Source organism: Apus apus, chromosome 4 (genome assembly GCF_020740795.1).
Source record: "Apus apus isolate bApuApu2 chromosome 4, bApuApu2.pri.cur, whole genome shotgun sequence".
NCBI classification, from domain to species: Eukaryota; Metazoa; Chordata; class Aves; order Apodiformes; family Apodidae; genus Apus; species Apus apus.
Genome location: NC_067285.1, coordinates 101591151 through 101610443, shown reverse-complemented (window position 1 = coordinate 101610443; position 19293 = coordinate 101591151). Strand labels below are relative to the sequence as shown.

The following is a 19293-nucleotide window of genomic DNA, read 5'->3' as shown; positions in this document are numbered from 1 at the left end:
TGAGTAAAGGACACAAGTTACTACTTCCTTATGCTTACCTAAATAGGGTATTGCACAGAATTAATTCATTCCACTCTCTGCCATTTTGTTCTCCTTTCCTGTTCTTTAAGAATCCTCAGAAATTTACATACAAGTTCAGAAATCTGATACTCAAGGAAAAACCCTCTTTACTAGTTTCTGGCATTGGAAGCAAAAAAACCTTAACACTTCTGTAAGTTTTGCCAGTCAAAATAGAGTAAAAAAAAATAAGCTCTTTTAATTTCCCCCATTTTTTTTTAATGTAGCCGAACTAACTAGTGGCTTCATTTCATGTGAGACATACGCAACTCACTGTAAAAAACAAAGTTTTGGATATTCAATGTGGTACAATACATGGAGGGTAAAAATGGAAGACCTGCCTGGCCATAACAAGGACCAGTCTATCTTAGTGTTGGGCCTCCAAGCTATGGCTGGGTACTTGGATACCTATAATTAAAAGAATTTGTATTGTGTGCAAACAAAATACTATTTAAAATACGCAGTTTTACGCTGGGCTAAATTCCTCTCAGCCCCTGTAGGCAACCAACTGGTGCTTCAGATTTTGACGTTTGAATGTGTTCATGTCTTATGACCATAGGTCACAGTTAAAGATAAGTGGTTTTAAGTAAAAAGGTCAATACTTTAAATGTGTATAAAAACTGGGAAAATTAATAAATAAGAAGTCTTTGGTACTGTGAGTGCAGTAGTTGCTACTCCAGCTAGCGAGCACTGTAATGCTCTGTTGTCAGAATGGTACTAAAAAAAATAAGGGCTAGAAAATTCCTGAAAAGTGAAGTGTTATTTACAGCCAATGGAAGTGCCAGTTGCCAGAAAAGTGGAGCGTGGAGCCCAGAGCACGCAGCCGTGGCGGGTGATGCCATTGCCACTCAGGTGCAAAGCAGCCCATCACCAGCTTTCGCTGCCCGCCGGTCCCGGCCTCGTTTCCTCAGGAACATCTGCCTCATGTCGGCCGCTTCTCGGCTTTCCAGCCAGCCACGAGCTGCCGGGGCAGCTCTGCTCACCGCTGCTCCTTCTCGCCTTGTGCTTCGCACCTCGCTCTCCGCACGGAGGTGAACCCCGCGTCCCTCAGCACCGCCAGCCGCGCAGGCTGGCCCGCCGCGCTGCCAGGGGACGTGGCCGCCTCCTGACTCACCTGAATGAATCCTCCCTCGACCCCAGTCTCGACCCCAGCGCTTGGCTCAGTCTAAGGCAAGACCCCCTGCCCCGTCAAGCCTCCGCAGCCTGCACCGCGCTGGCCGCCTCCCTTCCCTGGGGCAGCCCCGGGCACCCCCGGCCGGTGGGCAGCGGCTGCGGGGAGGCTGGGCAAGGGCCGGCGGCCCCGCTCCGCCCCCGGCCGCCGCTGGGGGACGGGCCAACCCACGGCCTCGGGGCTCCCCGGGGAAACCGGGGCTGCCGGCTTGCAGCACCTGGCCGGCGGCGCGGGAGATGGAGAAGGCCGCCGGTTGCCCCTCGGTGGGCGGCAGCTACCCGCAGAAAAACGCCGAGATCCTCAGCAGCCAGTACGGCATCAATCTCTTCCTGGCGGGGCTGCTGCTCACCTTCGCCTGGGCTGTGCATGCCGTGGGCATCAGCAAGAGCCACCTGCTCTCCTACCTCATCACGCTGATGCTCATCCAGCTGCTGTGGATGCTGTGGTACCTCTGCAGGAGCTGCATGCAGAGGAGGCTGATCCGGGACAAGGACACGCACGCTGGAGCCCGCTGGCTGAAGTGTAAGTACTGGCTGGTGGCACACAGGGTAGAACAGTGCACGGTACGTCCGTGCATCATCCGTCTCTGCTATCACTTTGTTACCCTCTCCATCCCTACCGGGAGGCATCCTGGTATTCGTTAGCGCACATGCAGTGCACGCTAAAGTAAATATATGCATAAGCTGAACATACTAGGAGATTGTATGGGAAAGCTGTTTGCTAAACATCCTCACTTTCCAGCCTCCCATTTACAGTGCTGAAAGCTCCCATGCCTTTTTTTTCCCTTACCGGGCTGGTTTGGCAACACTTGGAAAATAATAGCTAATGGAAGAGGCAATGATGTTTATGTCATGAAACTCTTCTTGGAAGAACTATTGCCTTTTTCAGACAATACCATGCAACTTACTTTAGGCTAGTACCAGTCAGAAAGACACTAAAGTGCTCTATATACCAATGTATGTCAAGAGATTCTAATTTATATGTGTGCAGTGATGCCTTAGAAACATCTGGAGTTAGACAGAAGAGGACAAAATCCCTGGCCAGATGAGTTTGTAGATTAGTACATAAAATGTCTAAGTATGGAAGCTAGAGCTAGCAATAGCTTGTAGGGAATGTATACAAGTTTGCCAGGCTAGTAATGGGACATGATGGCCTTCATCTGCAGAGTCCAGTGTGCACTGCAGTAAGGACATAAAGGTTTGTTGAAATAATAGAAGGTGGCTTGGGAGCACATCACAGAGTCATAGTGACTTTTTGGGTCCCAAGAAAAAGAAGCCACATCAGCACCGTGTAGAGTAATAGGCAAGCGCAGTTTTACCAACTTCTTTTCCAGTCTCGGCACTGTGAATGATAGATTGGAAAGTACGTTTAGTGTAGTGCTATCAGACACCTTCTCCATAAAATATTTCTCTCCTGCTTGCAATGAGATGAGAGTTAATTAACACAACAGCTAATGAAATATCTAAATTAAAATCCCAAGACACCTAAAACCTGATTATTTTGAGAAGTAAGGTTGTGTTGTTGAAGTTTAGTTTGTTCTCAATCTTAGTGCTTGTGAGTCTTTTATTTTCTTTGCAGCTATTCACAATTGTGCTGTATTAATTGCTCAGGGAAAGCCCCCTTTTTTTTAATGTCTAGCATACAGTCATGGTCTGTAGACTTTCCTGAAATGTATGGAGTTCATGTACTAGCTATACAATTGTTTACTTTGATTATTTGTTGTTTTCCAAAACAATATTCAGCTCTCAGGCATTTTTTATTTATTCGCTTATGTGGCTTACAACCTGAAATTCATTAATGCAAGGCTTAATTTGATCCCATTTTGGACAAAGCTCTGCTTTTGTTACTTAGAGGGTAGCTTTCTCCTCCTAAGTATGGAATAAATACTGTTTAACATGGGTAAGTACAGCAGGACCCCCTGCCCTTTTTTCTTTTGGCACAGTGTTCACAGCATTTCATTTGTCCTGCAGGATATAAGGAGTCACAGAAACTTAGAAATAAGATACCGGAATGAACTACTAGGTTACCTTATCCATTTCTTTTACTAGCACAGGATGGCTCTTTGTACTAGCTTCTCAAGTGGTGCGGCTTCCACTGCTTCTCTTGGATGTCTAGGCTGCAATTCAACAAATTCGCCCTTTGGGAAAGACCTACACTTTCCTATTCTTAGGAGTTTCTTGTGTTTACAACAAGCCTGTACAAGTCCTTTATTCTCTGTTGGTAAAAAACCCAACCTTATTTGAGCTAAGGAGAAACTCAGGTGGTAATTGCTCTGCCAAGATCCCCCTTGCCCTCCTCTGCGTCAGTGGTTTTGCCATAGAAATCTTTTATCTGACGGACTAAAAGTCTGAAAAGGAGGAGTGAGGACAAACTTACATCAAGTCTTTCCACAGAAAGCTCTCTGCAAATTTTGCCTAGCTTTATCACCTGCTTTTCAAGAATGACTTCTTTCTCTAATCATGAGAGAAAATGTGCATGTACTAAGCACTATAAAATTAGTATATGTTCATTATTCCCTTCAATCTCTGAATGTATTTTAGTAAAAGTGGTGGTAGCTGGCTACTTAGAGCCTTTTTCTGTGGCGAATCTGAAAAAGAATGACTTAACAAAACCTCCTATAACTGAGTCCTTGCACACAGTTAACATTACTGGAAAGACAAACGTATCACAAGAATTATTTCCTTGAACATATTTGCAACTGTGTGAACCCTGGAGCACAGCTGTCTTCCTACTTGTGTGGTAGACCAAGAACTGCTCTTAAAGTGTGAATGTGGAAAAAGTTTCAGGGAGAGCTTTAGCATGAATGAGGTACATTTATCCTCACCCAAATAATCATGGGGAAGTGCAGGAAGTCCTTTCCTTGACTTACTCCAAATGTGATTCCCCCAAATACACATTCCTGTTATGGGAAGGTCTCTGACTGTTACTTGGAAGTTTGGCTGAGTGAGACAGGGAGCTCAAAAGAAGATCAATTGGCTTCACAAATGCTTTATTTTATCATGTTCTCCAGCAGCACAGCTTCTCTTTGAAGCAGACAGTTAGCCAACTTACAAACCTCTTGGCATACTTCAACCTGTGCATTTTTCCTGCTTGCATGAAATATTCTGTTATTCAAAACCAAATAATATTTAAATTTAGAGTGTCATTTTCACTACTGCACCCTTAAGACTTTCTTCTTCTTGATGGTTGCTAGAAAGAATTAAGCCAGCACTTAGCAATACCAAAAATCCTATTCTTGATTTCCTAAGATATGCAGGTTTTAATGACCCATTTGAAAAGAATCTGTTTTGGTGAGTTTTTTTTAATAATTCAACACTCAATAGCAATTGTTTTGTATTTCTTTAAAATCGAAATGCCTTGCTCTTCCCTCTTCCTATTTCTTCTAGTTAACAGGCCCCTTGTTAACTAGTCCCTTGTTAAGAAAAAACACACACACAAAAAAACAACACAAAAAACAAGCAAATGAAGACTTAAAATTTGGTTCAGTAATTTTATTGCTGGTTGTGCTTAATCATACAGGTACAAACCCAATAATTAACAATATACATTGTATTACCATATAGTTTTCCAGAATAAGTTTGTAACAAATTTTTACATTCTTGAAAGACAAAAAAACAACCAAACAAGGGGAAACGTATTTTGAAAGTTATTTAGAAAATGAAATACATAATTAGAGAAATATATTAGGGCTGTTTGTGTGAAAATAACAGATACTGAAATGAAACCTTTGGTTCCTTTCTAGGAGAACAAACCACACGGCTGTAGTTTTGGTCCCTGTGTTAGAGTGTAACCTCCTGAACCACGGGCAAGGCATACCAAGCGATTGTGTTACTTCCCACTGTCGAGCTCTTGGGCCAGGAGACTGTAACATGATTGTTCAGCTCCCTGGAATTGTATAGTTTGTTGTGGGGCTGGGTAGAGCATTAATTCATGTGCTGTATGGCCTCTTCAGTGCTACCGTTACTTGAGAGGCTGAACTTGCAAGGAGCTGGGAGCTATCTGCAAGGTGCTGAGTGTCTCCAGGTCTGGCCATTGCCGGACTCACTCCTCTGCACTCACCTTGCAAGGTGTGTTTGGGGATGTGCTTTTGTAATATATTGGGCAAAGTCACACAAATTAGAGGGACTTATTACATTGAAGCAATTCTGTTCATGAACATCGATCTAAATCTGTTTCCCTAAACAAGAACACAGATACTGATAGACTTTTATTTCCCTAAACTGATTTTAGCATATTGGTACCAACTGTCTCTTGACACTATAACTGTACATTGATGCTTTCTAATATCTTTTTCATTTGTAGGTGGGATTACATTATTTGCAGTGATTACTTTAATTCTGGACTCTTTCAAAATTGGATATTATATTGATTTTTCAAAGTGTTTATCACCAACTGAAGGCATTTTTCCAGTTACACATGCTGTACACACCATCTTACAGGTAAATGTCACTGCTTACAGTTTTATGGTATTGCTTACCAAAAAATAAATTTTATCTTCTCATCATCAGAGAATTTTACACTAATTTAGTTCATAAGCATATCATGGATACTTTTGAGCAAACATAGTCAGAGACCCTAGTAAAATATTCCAGCTGCTTGCTTATTGCAAGACTTTGGGTCTATACAGTATGATGATACTCCGTGGCTAACTATTTATCACTTGAATTCATCCAAGTCCCTATTAGCAGATTTGTAGGAGAGAAGGAAAGAAAAAGCCACTCAACTAAGGTACTCAGTTATAGCCAGGTCATTTAATGCAGTTTCCAAGATTGTTAAATAATTCATACAGAAAATAACAATTTGCCTAGCAGTTGCAGTTGCATATAAATGAGAATTCAAGCAACCTACATTTTTCTGCTTTCTGCAACAAAAAAACCCACAAACATTGAAATTTAAGCAGTAACTTTGACGTCTACTATATTTTTCTCTGAGAGTAAAATGCTGATTTTGTTGAAGTAATCCTAATTTCACATGCTTGTAATATCCACTCTCCATGTCTTGCAACTTCTTTGCTTTAGCCCTGAAAAACAAAACAAAACAAAATTAAGCCTTTTTTCCTTGCTGAGCTGTGTGTAGCATATTTCATTGCATTCAGTGACCCTGAGCTTACAAGGTTTCCAGCTAGTGTGAACTGGCATGTAGAAGAAACAGTGGATAACAACACTGAACAAAGGGAACAAGACTTCTAACTTACATTCCACATCACCCAATGTTGCTGAACTTATCATCTACTTAGCTTAAAATAATAAAATCTAGAATGTTAACCTGAACAATCAAATAACTTAAAAAGTAATTTACCAGATGCCTCTTTCCTAAGGTGAATCTTCTCATGATCTTGAAACACAGGTTGAAATTACAGCAGACAGCATTCCTTCCTAATTACGTGCCATCTAAAAACCAAATCATTTGTTTTCTACAGAATATTTGTCAGATTCTGTTGTATTTTATTCTAATGAGGCATCCTGATATGTGCAGTTACATTAATAAATATATAGATACTGCACCTGTGCAAGCAATGAAGTAACACATATCTGCCCTTCCAAGCAAAGGCCATGCTTTATGTTTTTTCCCAGGCAGACGTCCCTTTGAGGCAAAGAGTACTGTGTGAGCAACAGTTGGATTTTATGCTATTTCTTTACCATACTGACTTTTTTCTTCCTATTTTCCCCCAATTTCTTGACTATAATGTTTGAATAGATCTTCAAAACTTAATGTCTTTTAAGTTTTGAAGAATGCTGTCGTATCTGCTGCTAGGTTTTACCTTATCTATCCTGGAGTGGGAAACTGAATATGGCATTAGAGGAGACTAAGGCGCTAATTTCAATTTGATTTCACTTGAAACCTCCGTGATACCTTGCAGTCTCTACACCTGGGGTTTCACAGTGGCCACACCACCTTCTGTTAAATACTTCATTAGAGGGATAAATGAACATGTTCTTGCTGGGTGGTGCAGGCAACCCACAAACAACAGTAGTTTCCTCACTTTTTCAGAAATCAGATACTACATGTCTCTGACAACACCAGCTGTGGTGTAGGGTGCCTATACTAATGGACACAGTGGTAAAATGGACTTCCAGTTACTGTCATTGATGAAGAAGAACCCAGAGTTTTTTGTACCTTTCTGACCATTTCTGGACACCAACCAGACAGGTTTCTAAGAGAAGCCTTTGGAATGGTTTCTCTCCTGATAGTTCACCTAACTGTCAAGTTCAGTATTATAGGAGCTATTCTGAGTCAACAGGACTCCCACATTCACCTTAACATCCCTGAGGAATCTTGATATTGTTCTTATTGTGCTTACCAACACTAGGAACTGTTTTTGTATCAGCAACAATCTGTATCCTGAGGTTTCCATTATCCTCCCACAGAGATTCCTGCTTTTAATACTTCTTTCCCTTTTACTTGCTAACTCAGTCTCCCTCTTTTATTCTCCAGCTTGAGCTTTCTGCAGCGTACTTGAGTCCAAGTGCATGTGTTCCTAATGAGGTTGTCTCTCAGGCTGATAGTACAACTCTTTCTCTTGCTTCCTGGGTGGCCGTTGTGTGTTTCACTAATCAAGTCTGGCATCCTTTCACTTACCTCTCTCCATCCCTAGAATTTAATGTATTTAATAAATTATTCAAACTTAGCATCATCATTGCCAATGCAATCGTATTGGCTACGAAATGGTGGCTTTGTTGACTACCAAATGGTAGCTTTATTTCCTTTGAAATAAAAGCCTCTCCAGATAGGAACACTTTATATATTTTAGTGAGTCATGCTGAGACTTTCTGCGGTTGAGCTACTGACTTTGCATATGAGAAATCTTAGGTTCAACAATCCAGAGAGGTTCAGGGTGAACATCAGAGGAAAACATAAGTTATTTATTTATTTCTATAAGAAAGTATTTTCTGTGAGTATTTTCATGTTGCCCAGGGAAGTTGTGGAAGCCCCATCCCTGAAACTGTTCAAGGGCAGGCTGGGCAGGGCTTTGAGCAACCTGGTCTAGTGGGAGGTATCCTTGCCCATGCAGGCGGGTTGGAACTAGATGATCTTTAAGATCCCTTCCAACCCAAACCATTCTATGATTCTGTGATTCTATGATTTCACGTGTGGAGATGGACCTACCTCAGTTTAAATTATCAGAGTTTCCATCTACAGATGCACTTTCCATTTTGAGTGCCATACATGCTCATCAGTGTAATTTCTCTGTATTCCTTTCATTTAGGTGTACTTTCTTTGGTGTCATGCAAAGGATATTATCCAGTCCTTCAAAACACTTGAAAGGTAAAGTGGATCTGATCCTTACCTGGTGTAGGTCTGCACAATGATTTAACACCAACAATTTTACTGAATGAGGGACACTGAAAACTTAGGGAGTTTGATTCTCCTCTTAATTGAGCTAATATAAATAAAAAACTAGCTCTGTTTACTCAAGTGAGAGGATGATCACTAGTCTGAACCGATTTTTTTTTTTTTAATTTAAATTGTGCTTTTATTTTATAATGTACTACAGTCACAGAATAAGTATGTTATTATCATAAGAGAGGGAAATGGGCAATGTATGATATTGCAGGGTCACCTGATTTTTTTTCAGAGGAAGGAAGCATCATGTGTGGGTCCTAAGAGTATGCACTGTATTTTATTTTCTTTATTTAGCTACTAAAACAGAATCTGCATCAGCAACCTGCAGTCATCTCTGAGGTATTTTGTATTGATCTTTATGGAAGGCACCTTTTGGAACTAGATGCAGATGTGCAAATTCACCAGGAAGTACAACCTCCCTCAGGGTATCCCATATACCCAAATCAGTAAGGGTTCTGCACATTCCTGACACCAGAACTTGGTTCTCACGGTGCAACTGGTGTGTCCTTGGAACAGCTGAATACATACATTTCTTGTAGAACTAAGGACTAGTCTTTGATGCAGCAGAACCAGTTCTGATGTATTTTTGGTTTTGTGAGAGGATGGATTACTGTAGATTACTCTGTTCACAGAACATAAATAAACAAGCATGGTAACTTCAAATACTCATTTCAAATTATCAATGACCTGACCAGTTTGTATAGGAATTAAAAGCAATCTGCTCAGAAATGTAATTTGTGGAGAAGGCTGTCCTTTTCGTTTGCTCTCTTGTGTAAGCCTAGTGCCAATGAGGAGATGGCAGAAGGTTTTGCAGTGTCAGCTGGTGAAATAAGCTCTGTTTATAAACAGAATTTTTAAAATCCCTAACTGCAAGTATATCAGTGAGAGCAGTGCAGTAATGAAGAACTGTTCCTTGGTGAAGGAACATTACCAGCCTCAGGTGCAGGAGGAAAAACACCTGGCTTGACAGAAACCAGGAGTCTCAAAACCACTTAGGGACCTGCACTGACTGTGCCAGTAGTCTGAATGGGATAAAGCCCTCTGTCGGCTTCAGCTCCCTCCAGGAAACAAAAATCCATGGACAAGATGTTAGAGAAGTTTGTAGTATCTCTGTCTTACCAGGCATAGTGAGTAAGAAGGAGCACTGCAGAAGGCTGTGAAATATGGCTTGCAAAACAACGAATCATGTTCAGACTGTTCAACATCTGTCATTAACATGAAGCTTGTCTAGTCCAAAGAATAACAACCATCATATAAAAAAGCGTATCAGATAACAACAGCATGCTATTCGTGGTTTAATACAGTAAGCCATTATGATTCTGTAAAATTTTGGATGTCTAACATGAATTGTGCTCCACTGTAGAACATCTTTAGAGAGACTGGCTATGATTTTATTTGCCCTGCACTGACAACTTAATATTTCCATGTAGCATGCCCACAGAAAGTTAATCCATTTTATTTAACTGATACACAGGCATACTCTGTGCAGATTGCTTCAATAAGTGTCTTATTTTGTAGGTTTGGAGTTATCCATTCTGTGTTCACAAATTTACTCCTGTGGACAAATGGAGTGTTAACAGAGTCAAAGCATCAACTGAATGAACATAAGGAGAGACTAATCACCCTTGGTTTTGGGAACATAACAATAGGTAAGCAAAAGGGTTGGTACATTTTGGAATTCCTGCTCTAAAAAGCTCTCATACAAAATACTGTGTCACTGTAGGATGGAGCTGGGTCATTAATGTCTATGTCAACATTGTCATTCCTTGGAAAATGATAGTTGTCCGATACGTAGTCAGTTCAGATCCTAAATAAAATATTATATGATCATTATCATTATAATATATGTGAGTCAGGCCATAATTTTCTTTTACCCACCTCCCATTTGGATGAGGTCCAGAAGAAATAAAAATTCCAGAAATTTCAAACAAGCAGATTTTAAAAAAAACACATTGTATTTGAGGAATAAAATCACTGAGGAACCCCTTTATTAGTAAATCATAGAAGTAAATTGAATATAGCAGTGTTACAAACTGAGTTTACTATTTTGTAAGTTACTCATAGCAAAACAAGCATGAATAATCTTGCAAATACTTCCCAGGAGAGTGGTTACACATGCCATGTGGTCCTATGGGATTCAATGGAATGGTTCAGAGGGATAGGGGTTATCTATCCATTAGAGCTGCTTTACAAGGCAAGGATTTTGCTCTGGGTGATTCTTTTTTATAATGAATAATTTTCTCCATTGTTAAGATGATACAAGTTGTAGTGAGCAAACATTGAGTGTAACTGCTGGGAATGCCTTCTGCTTTCAAATGCCACTGAAGCACAGTGAAATTAGGAGTGCTTAACTTTACCAAGAAAACAAAAATTCTCAGCAGCTACAAGTAATTTTCTTCCCATAAAAGTATATTGGTACAGCTGATAAATTTTGATTATGTTCACAGAGGAAAAACAGACAGCTTTTGAAGAGGTAAATGTATGTTTTCTCACCCACTGAATTCAATAGTTCCCATGTCCTAAAACCTCCTGATTTTGGGTCTACAAAGCCAAAGCCTGAACTAATTCCTTTTTTGCCTGTTTTAATCTGTATAAATTAAAAAAATTTAGGCATTTTTAATAATTACTGCCAAAGTTCACATATAAGTGAAAACTTGATTTTAAAATCTGTAAAATAGTATTTTCAGCTAAACTGTGTCTAAAATTATGCCTACAATTCGACATCCATTTGCAAGTGTTACCTTCTAGATGTATCTATGGAAACTATCCAGTTTCCCTCAATAGTCGGGTGGCTGAGTTGATAGTCCAGAGATTTTGTAATCATGGAGTGTTAGTAGAGAACAGGCTAATCACATTATATTACTGGCTCTTTTTGATATTTCCATTTGTTCAATAGAGCAGTTTCCTTATATTATTTCCTATTATTCTGCTACCAGACTTGTTACAGAATTGTGAATAGACAGAAATAGCTTCTGAAACAAGGGAGAGTGAAGTAGTGATCACAGAATCATAGAATCCACAAGACAAGTTTGTAATTAACAAACAATCTACTGCAAAAGCAATTTTTTTTATCTCTCAAAAGTGTGTGCTTGAGACAAAACAATACCAACTTTCTCCTCTTCTCTTCTAAAATTATAGAAAACAAAAACACTCAGATGCAAATCTAAGACCTGAAAATGTGCTCTTCGGCACATATGTTTAGATATTTATAAATAAACACATCGTGAAAATTAAGGTTGCTTTGGTTGGGTTTTTTTCTGCCACTGTAGAATTTCTGGTTTCTGAAATTATTTGCTAAGGTTATAAATACACATAAAATATATTTATTTTAGAAATATGAGCAATTCTTCATTGGGATGCCTTAAGGGTTTAAAATGCAGGCAATTGCACACCAGGGAGAGAATGTTTTCATAGGTTCCTTTCAAAAGGAGAAAACTGATTTTTAAATTATTTTTTTTAACCTGGGGCATTGAGTGAAAATATCTGTGGATTATTTCACCTCTTTCTGAGACATAAACTTTATAATAAATTGTTTTTGGTATTAGAAAATGCACTAATATAAAGAGTAGAACTGAGTTCTTTCCTTGTTAAGCTTGTTCTTGATCTGACTGACAGGTCCCTGGGCTTCTCTAAAAGCCTTCTGAGTTGAAGGGCTGAGGATTCAAAGCCATGGCATCTGGATTTTTTGCTATAAAAAAGTATTTCTACCAAGAATCTGCTGAAGTTTGGTGCACTATAGTTCAGCATTTGATGATGATGTGATTATTGCTCAGTGATTGAGCAATGAAATCAGAGATCATACTTCATTGCATGTGCAAAAGCTTTGTCAGGTTAATGACTTCAGTGACAGGACCTATTCTTGGGTGGCATGATGTGTCATTTGAGTGAAATCTTACCTTTTATTTTTTATTATTTCATTTATATTTTGTTTATTCACTTTAAATGAGAAACCATTATAATGCACATAACTAATGTCTCCTCTGCTTTAGTTTTAGATGATCATGCACCTCAATGCAATTGCACAACAACAACACTCTGTTCAATATTTTCTCAAGGAATATACTATCTATACCCCTTTAATATAGAGTACCACATCCTAGCATCCACAATGCTCTATGTCCTGTGGAAGAACATTGGCCGCCAAGTCGAGCACCATCAGCAGCACAAAACACCATTCAAATTCCACGGCATGACTGTTGGGATGATTTTTGGACTAATCGTGTTAACTAGCACAATAGCCATAGTTGTTGTGTATTTAATTCAGATTGGACGTTCAAAAATCAAAAGTGAGTTAGCACTGACCATGTTTTACTTGCATGCTATCTTTGTGTTGGCTCTCATGTGTACAGCTGGAATTGTTGCCCTTCTAATCTACAGACTGGAAGACAGATCATTGGATAATTCCAAAAATCCCGCTCGAAAACTTGATGCAGAGCTACTAGTGGGCACAGCTGCAGGGTCCTGGCTCCTCTCCTGGGGCTCGATCCTTGCTATTATCTGCGCCCAAGCTCATCCAAAATATACATGGTACAACCTGCCCTACTCTGTCCTGGTTATTATTGAGAAATATATTCAGAATCTCTTTATCATTGAATCCATACATCGTGAGCAGGAAAAGGGGAACGATGATATTAAAACTCTTCGAATAGTGACTGTGTCTCAGGGGAGCACTTTGTCACTTACCCCCTCATACAAAGAGATTTACAACGGCAGAGCTGCTCGTGAGAACGGGGAGGTACCCTGCCTGGTTAAGGGCAGTATCTGTGGGAGAGAAAATGGTGGTGGTGACGGTGCCAAAGAAGAAACGAGTCACGATAAGAGCTCGGTCATGCATTCAGCCTCAGATTTCTCATTTTACAGTAGAAGTTCAGTTACTAACAGCAAGCGGAGGATTCTGAAGAACATTGCTGCATTTTTATTCCTATGCAACCTTTCGGTAAGACATTCTGAACATAATTCATAAGTTAATAACCAAAAACGTCCCAACTTTTCAAGCCTGATAAGTGTATTAAAATTACACACTTCTGTAGTTTGTAGCAAGTAAATTTTACTTCTTCTGGAAGAATAAGTGAATATGCCTTTGGGCAACAAAATGTATTTTTAGATGGAATCTGGGGGCCGAGGCTTTAGTCTGAAGTACAAAAACTGCAGCAGCAATGGAAACTGAAACCCTCTTCCACCAGCGTGCTGAAAGGGAGGGTTTTCCTGGGGATTTCTGAAACCAGTTTGCAGTTTGCTAGGGTCACAGTCGTTAAGGTCTAGTGACTTGTATGTTGGTGATTAATATTGGCCTTGCATTCTTTCCTTGCAGCTGTGGATACCACCAGCATTCGGGTGCCGCCCGGAATATGACAATGGACTGGAAGAAATAGTTTTTGGCTTTGAACCCTGGATAATTGTTGTGAACCTGGCGATGCCTTTTTCTATTTTCTATCGGATGCATTCAGCTGCCTCACTCTTTGAGGTCAATTGTAAAACATAGATCATATATGGTCCCTCAGTGAACAACTGACTGAATAATTAATTAAATAAATAACAGTTGAATGAATGGATGAATGAATGAGTGAATGTAGCAACAGCTGCTCAATAAATAGAAGATTCAATATTTTTTTTTTAGAAGAAGGGACCATAGCTAATAGCATGTAATTTTTAAAAATTTTTCTTCCACATATTTTGTTATATATGTGCTGTTACTGTATAAGTACACTTTTCAGAATTATATTAGTGCTAATATGATAAACTACATAGTAAAGTTAATTTTATCTCTTTCAACTTTGATTTATTAATCTGGAATTTGTCCTCTCTGTAATCTGTCTTGCTTTGTTTTCATTGGTTGTGGCTTGTGAAAGGGATTTAAAAAAAATCTGTATGACTTATGAGGGAAAATCCTAGAAACATCTAAACTGAGTGATGCTCCTGAATCACAGCAATATTATGAAAACTCCCCCTCTTAATTCCTAGTTATCTTTTTATAGTAAAACCTGAAAACATTTGCTGTTTAGTTGGGATGTGGGAATTACTTTAGACTTCCTGAATACTGATAAAAAACCCAATATATAATTATTGTTTTCTTAACTATATAGCAAGAAATCCAGGTAAACAACATTTATGACTAGGTATCATGCTGTATATAATTTCTCAAAATATATTTGTATTAATGCATTCCCCTTCTTTTGTATTTACTATATGACATAACTGAGAAATAAAGTTAATCCTTTTACTTAATTCTTTATTCACACATTCTTGAAATGTTTTAAGAGAGAAAACTAGTCTTATAGCTTATATATATATATAAATGTTCCATTGCCAGAATGTTATATATTCCCTATAGAATTTTTAATGAGCTGCTGATTTCTTTGTGATTCCGTCTTCTGGTTGGACAATAATGATATGTCTTTGAACAGGGATCGTGTAAAGCGTAGCTGATGTCTTTAGAAATCTGAAGGGCCCTTGGCTGAGGATCTTAAAGGCATGGTTTATAAGCTGTTAAACATCAAATCCCTGGATTTGAGAATTGCCTGGATTCTCACAGAAAGTAGCAAAAAGTTGGGTGCCTGAATATTGTTAGAATTTGGACCTGTAAGATTGAAAGTTGAAGCAAGGAGCAGAATACTAGAAGGGAGCAACAGATCAGTTACTGGCTAACCCTGGCTAACTCACCAATCATCTAGTCTTTAGCCTGGTAGGTCAGGGGCAGCAAAATTTCTGCCCTTAGCTCCTAAAAGGACAGTTATACTTTGAACCGCAGTTGCTACCACCATCTGCCTGGAAGCAGATGCATTTCTGCATGGGAGACCATGCGTGTGCAGCTGAGACACATTGTCCTCTTTGCTCTCAGACATCTGAACAAAAATTTTGACTTTGTACCACTAGGTGGCAAACACAGACCATTCGATACATTACCCGATTACTTCTAAGAGTTGCTGCACATGGAAAGTTAAACTTCAGTTCTATTTTGCGACACACACAGCCATTATCTGCTTTACTGTTGCAAAATCCAGATCAGGTAAAGCAACTTTCATCTGAAGTCTCAGGTGAAGTCTGAGTTAGATGACCCATCAACTTTGTTCCCGCAAAGCAGTATCAGTTGTTTGATTTTGAGTGCTTTTAAAAAGACTTACCACCTGGTCACATGTTGTGCTCTTTTATCAAGTCTCTGTTAGTTCTTACATTCATTCTACACAGTAACATTTTCTGTCTTTCCCCTTGAACAGAATGGCTTTATCTCGCCTTCTTCCATGCAAATATCAGCTCTAACCACTTGGTTGTCTCTTAGACTTGTTTAATTTGAAGTAGAGTGAATAGGGTTATCCAGATAATAAAATAAAAGCTTTAGTCTTCCTTCCAAATAACCCCTTGGACCAACTCTTCAGCTAATTTGGGTCTCAGAAAAAATTAATTTAACTGGATAAGCCCACAAATTCCACTTTCTCTAGAGAAAGCCTGTTTTTCCTTCCTCTCCTTCTGTAGGATGGCTCCCATGTCATTCTTCAGCTGGAAATGGTGCTGATGCTCAGCATTTATGTTCAGCCAAAGCAGAGCCAGCTATTCCTTAGGCCCAAGAAGGGGACATATGCTCTCTTACAACCATAGTACACATTTTGAAGATGAAAAAGAAATGACATCCTTATTTAGTTATATTTCATCTGCAATTACTTAGCTCTGTTTTTTTAACATTACTATTGAAATAATTTCATTTGTCCACAGTATTAAATTGATTTTGAGTGCTAAAATTGAAGTTTATTTGGAAAAGTAAATTAAGGCAGCACTCTGGCAGTGAGGCAAATGCTTTAAACATGGTAATGGACAAATTCTACTCTGGGTTGCACTGATGAAACCCTGCTGACTTAATTGGTTCTACTTCAAGGAATCAGAGACTAGAGTTTGGTCTGAGGAGCTTGAGAGGTTTTCACAACAGGAATTCTCTCTCAAAAAATTATTTCATCCAAATGCAGAGTATTCAATGAAAGCAGAGCTTAGTTTAACTACTCTTGAAACAACGATGAGTTCTGAACATTTTAGAGATGTAAATTTTTAAGTAACATAGATTTTTGGACCCAGAACAGCTTTCTCAAACATCAGCTATTAAACTTCTCTTTTTTGTTTTTCTCTAGCATATTTTGACAATGCTAATTTATCACAGGTTTTAAAATATAAGAAATAGCATGAAGTTGCCATATTTTTGCCTACCTATCTTCTAAAGCATGTGTCAGGAGGCAGGATTGCTGGCTTACCCAGGAGAGAGGTCTAACAGTCTAACAGCTGTTTATTGTTATGTTCCTGAGGTGTCTCTACAGGACAGTTGTCTACTTTGAGGTCTCCAGGGGATGTCTTTGAGGCCAATCTAATATTACTTAGAAAGCAATTGGTTTTTTTTTTATAATGGAATTCCCTTAGTCAGTTTCAAAATGCACTCAGTATGTAGAGGATTCTGAGTTTCTGCATAATCTTAATCAGAAACCTATTATCTGGTGTTCATAATATACTTTTTTCAGACCCTTCCACTCGCTCTCTCTTCATTCCTAGATAATTTTGTTTATTCAATAATATGTGTTTGGGTAGCATTTAAACTCATATATAGGAATAAAGGCTGCTAAGGTGCAAAAAGATTCCTACGGTCCTCAGACATTTGCCTGAAGAGTCAAACTTGCATGACCACTGATTCTTCCAAGTGTTTATTAGTGTCAGTGACACTAACTAAGATGGAAGAAGGTGAAGGTGTCATGGTCAAGTCTTTCTAAAAGAACAGAATTTTCTAGTATTTCTCAACACTGAGTTTCCTCTTCTAATCACTTAAAATAATTCCATTTTGAGAATTTTGAAAATATCCCCGTGTTGTATGGCCCACTTGTGATGTATAGACCTGGAGTGGACTATATCAGTACAGAGAAGCAGATGTCTCCAGAGAACAGCAGAGAGGCAAATCACCCAAGTAATTTAAGTACATGCTGCTTTCCACTGGCTAGGGAATTCAAGCCCCTTCTGAGGATAATTAGTTAATTAAAAAAAAAAAAAAAAAAAAGCTGACTGTCTCTTCCACGGAGGGACATGTAAAAAAACCTTCAAGATCTTGTCTGCTCTTTCCTAAGTAGGGGCACATAGTATATCCTGCTTGTGTTATGCTGCCTTTTCCTGAAAAAGCTCTGAACAAAGCAGGATTTGGTTAAAAAGAAAATTAAAGATATTGTAGTTCTGTTAAGTTGTTGGCTTCGTTGTTTTGAGAAGAAAATGAAGTGCAAATTCTAATAATCATAATAATATGACTAGGTTAATTTATTTACAAATTTGATTACATTATGTGTAGATGAGTTTTAATTTAATTTATTATTTAACAAAATTAAGAAATGCTTCGAAATCACATTTGTGAGAATAAAGAGAAAAGGGCTTTTTAAAAGGATAGTGTTTCAGAGCTTTCTCTAAGGTGAGGTTTCTGGACACTAGTGGGCTGTGGATTTACAAACAGTGCTTTCATTTTTGCAGTGAACACCACTCCACTTGTATCTGAGAAGGCCTCTGATGGCACTGGTGAGGTTTTAGCAAGGCAGGTCAGAAGCAGTCTGGCAAAACCCGTGAATGCTACTTGAATCTTATTTATTCTCTATGTGAGCTGACAGTACACAACACACAGGCTGAATGGAGACAGGAGTATCTGCATGTAGTGATGTACAAACACTCTTAAATTATTCTTTTCTGGATTCTGAAAAAGGAGTCTGTGGATACCACTGACCATATTTTATGAAGCATTATCAAAACCAAATGCACACTCATCAAATTGCACCTAAAGATCACCAAACATCAAGATTTTAAGACAAATATTATTTTTTAAATTTTCTTACCTCACTCGGTCTGATTAATGATGATGTATGTACAGCTGGCTCATTGGATCACTAATCCCCTGGGAACTCTTGTCCTCTAGTATTTGGCCTTGTTCTGTGCATGCATGAATAAAGTGAGATCTGGATTTAAACAGAATTGAAGCAGCTGCAATTGTTACTAGGAATGTTAAAAAACAGTCAGCTCTGTTAGCTTTAAAGGATTAATTCAATCTTGAAGTTGATGATAGTGAGATATCTCACTGTAATGCAAATAGTCAACAGTCAGCAGTTTGTTCCTTTTTATTAGGAAGCAGGTTATGTCCCATAATATTAATTTGGCTAAGATTTAAAGCAAAACTTGCATTCTTCCTCTGCTACTACTATAGTAAAACTAAGAAAAAACTGAGTTTCATTCCTATAAATATGTCCTTTTGTAAAATCTTTGCCAACAATTTTTTTAATTCTTGCCAGAAGCAAATAGGCCACAATTCAGGCCAAAGAATACATCATCAAAGAAAGACAGATGCAGTAGCTGAAAGTTTGTGAAAGAACAGGGATAGCAGGAAAACCAGTTGCTATCTCTCTCCTTCACTTACTGTAAACACAATTTATTACCTTTACACAACATTTTCTATCAAAACCTGCACAGCTAGTGGGTATTTCTTGTCTATTTTCCAATAAACCTTTGCTTGAATGTCACTGTAACTGGAATTAAAAGCCAGTTTGTGAAAAGCACACATAGATCCATCAATTCCAGGGAACCTCATTAACATTTTAATCAAAGCAGAATGAAGAACAGCTCCTGTCCACACAGCCAGGAGTATCAAGGATACTGTAACGTCTTTATTCTAATTTATTCTGCAATAAAATATTTTTGAATAAAAGAATGCTTTTTAAAAACATACA

At 38.7% G+C, this 19293-nt stretch overlaps 1 protein-coding gene across 1 annotated transcript; it reads left to right on the top strand.

Annotated features, from left to right (window-relative positions):
- Positions 1 to 1464: 1464 nt before the first annotated feature.
- On the top strand, positions 1465 to 14695 carry OTOP1 (otopetrin 1). Its single transcript, XM_051617841.1, has 6 exons — positions 1465 to 1750; positions 5531 to 5667; positions 8436 to 8494; positions 10091 to 10221; positions 12562 to 13508; positions 13884 to 14695. Exons 1-6 carry the CDS (start codon positions 1465 to 1467, stop codon positions 14052 to 14054), a joined length of 1731 nt encoding a protein of 576 aa, XP_051473801.1. The 3' UTR covers positions 14055 to 14695.
- The last annotated feature ends 4598 nt before the right edge of the window (positions 14696 to 19293 follow it).

Bases quoted from the DNA above. Each gene is read 5' to 3' on its own strand.
- OTOP1 (XM_051617841.1), top strand. From the start codon at position 1,465: ATGGAGAAGGCCGCCGGTTGCCCCTCGGTGGGCGGCAGCTACCCGCAG. The intron at 1,751-5,530 runs GTAAGTACTGGC...TTTCATTTGTAG, and splicing joins TGGAGCCCGCTGGCTGAAGT to GTGGGATTACATTATTTGCA. The intron at 10,222-12,561 runs GTAAGCAAAAGG...CCTCTGCTTTAG, and splicing joins TTTTGGGAACATAACAATAG to TTTTAGATGATCATGCACCT.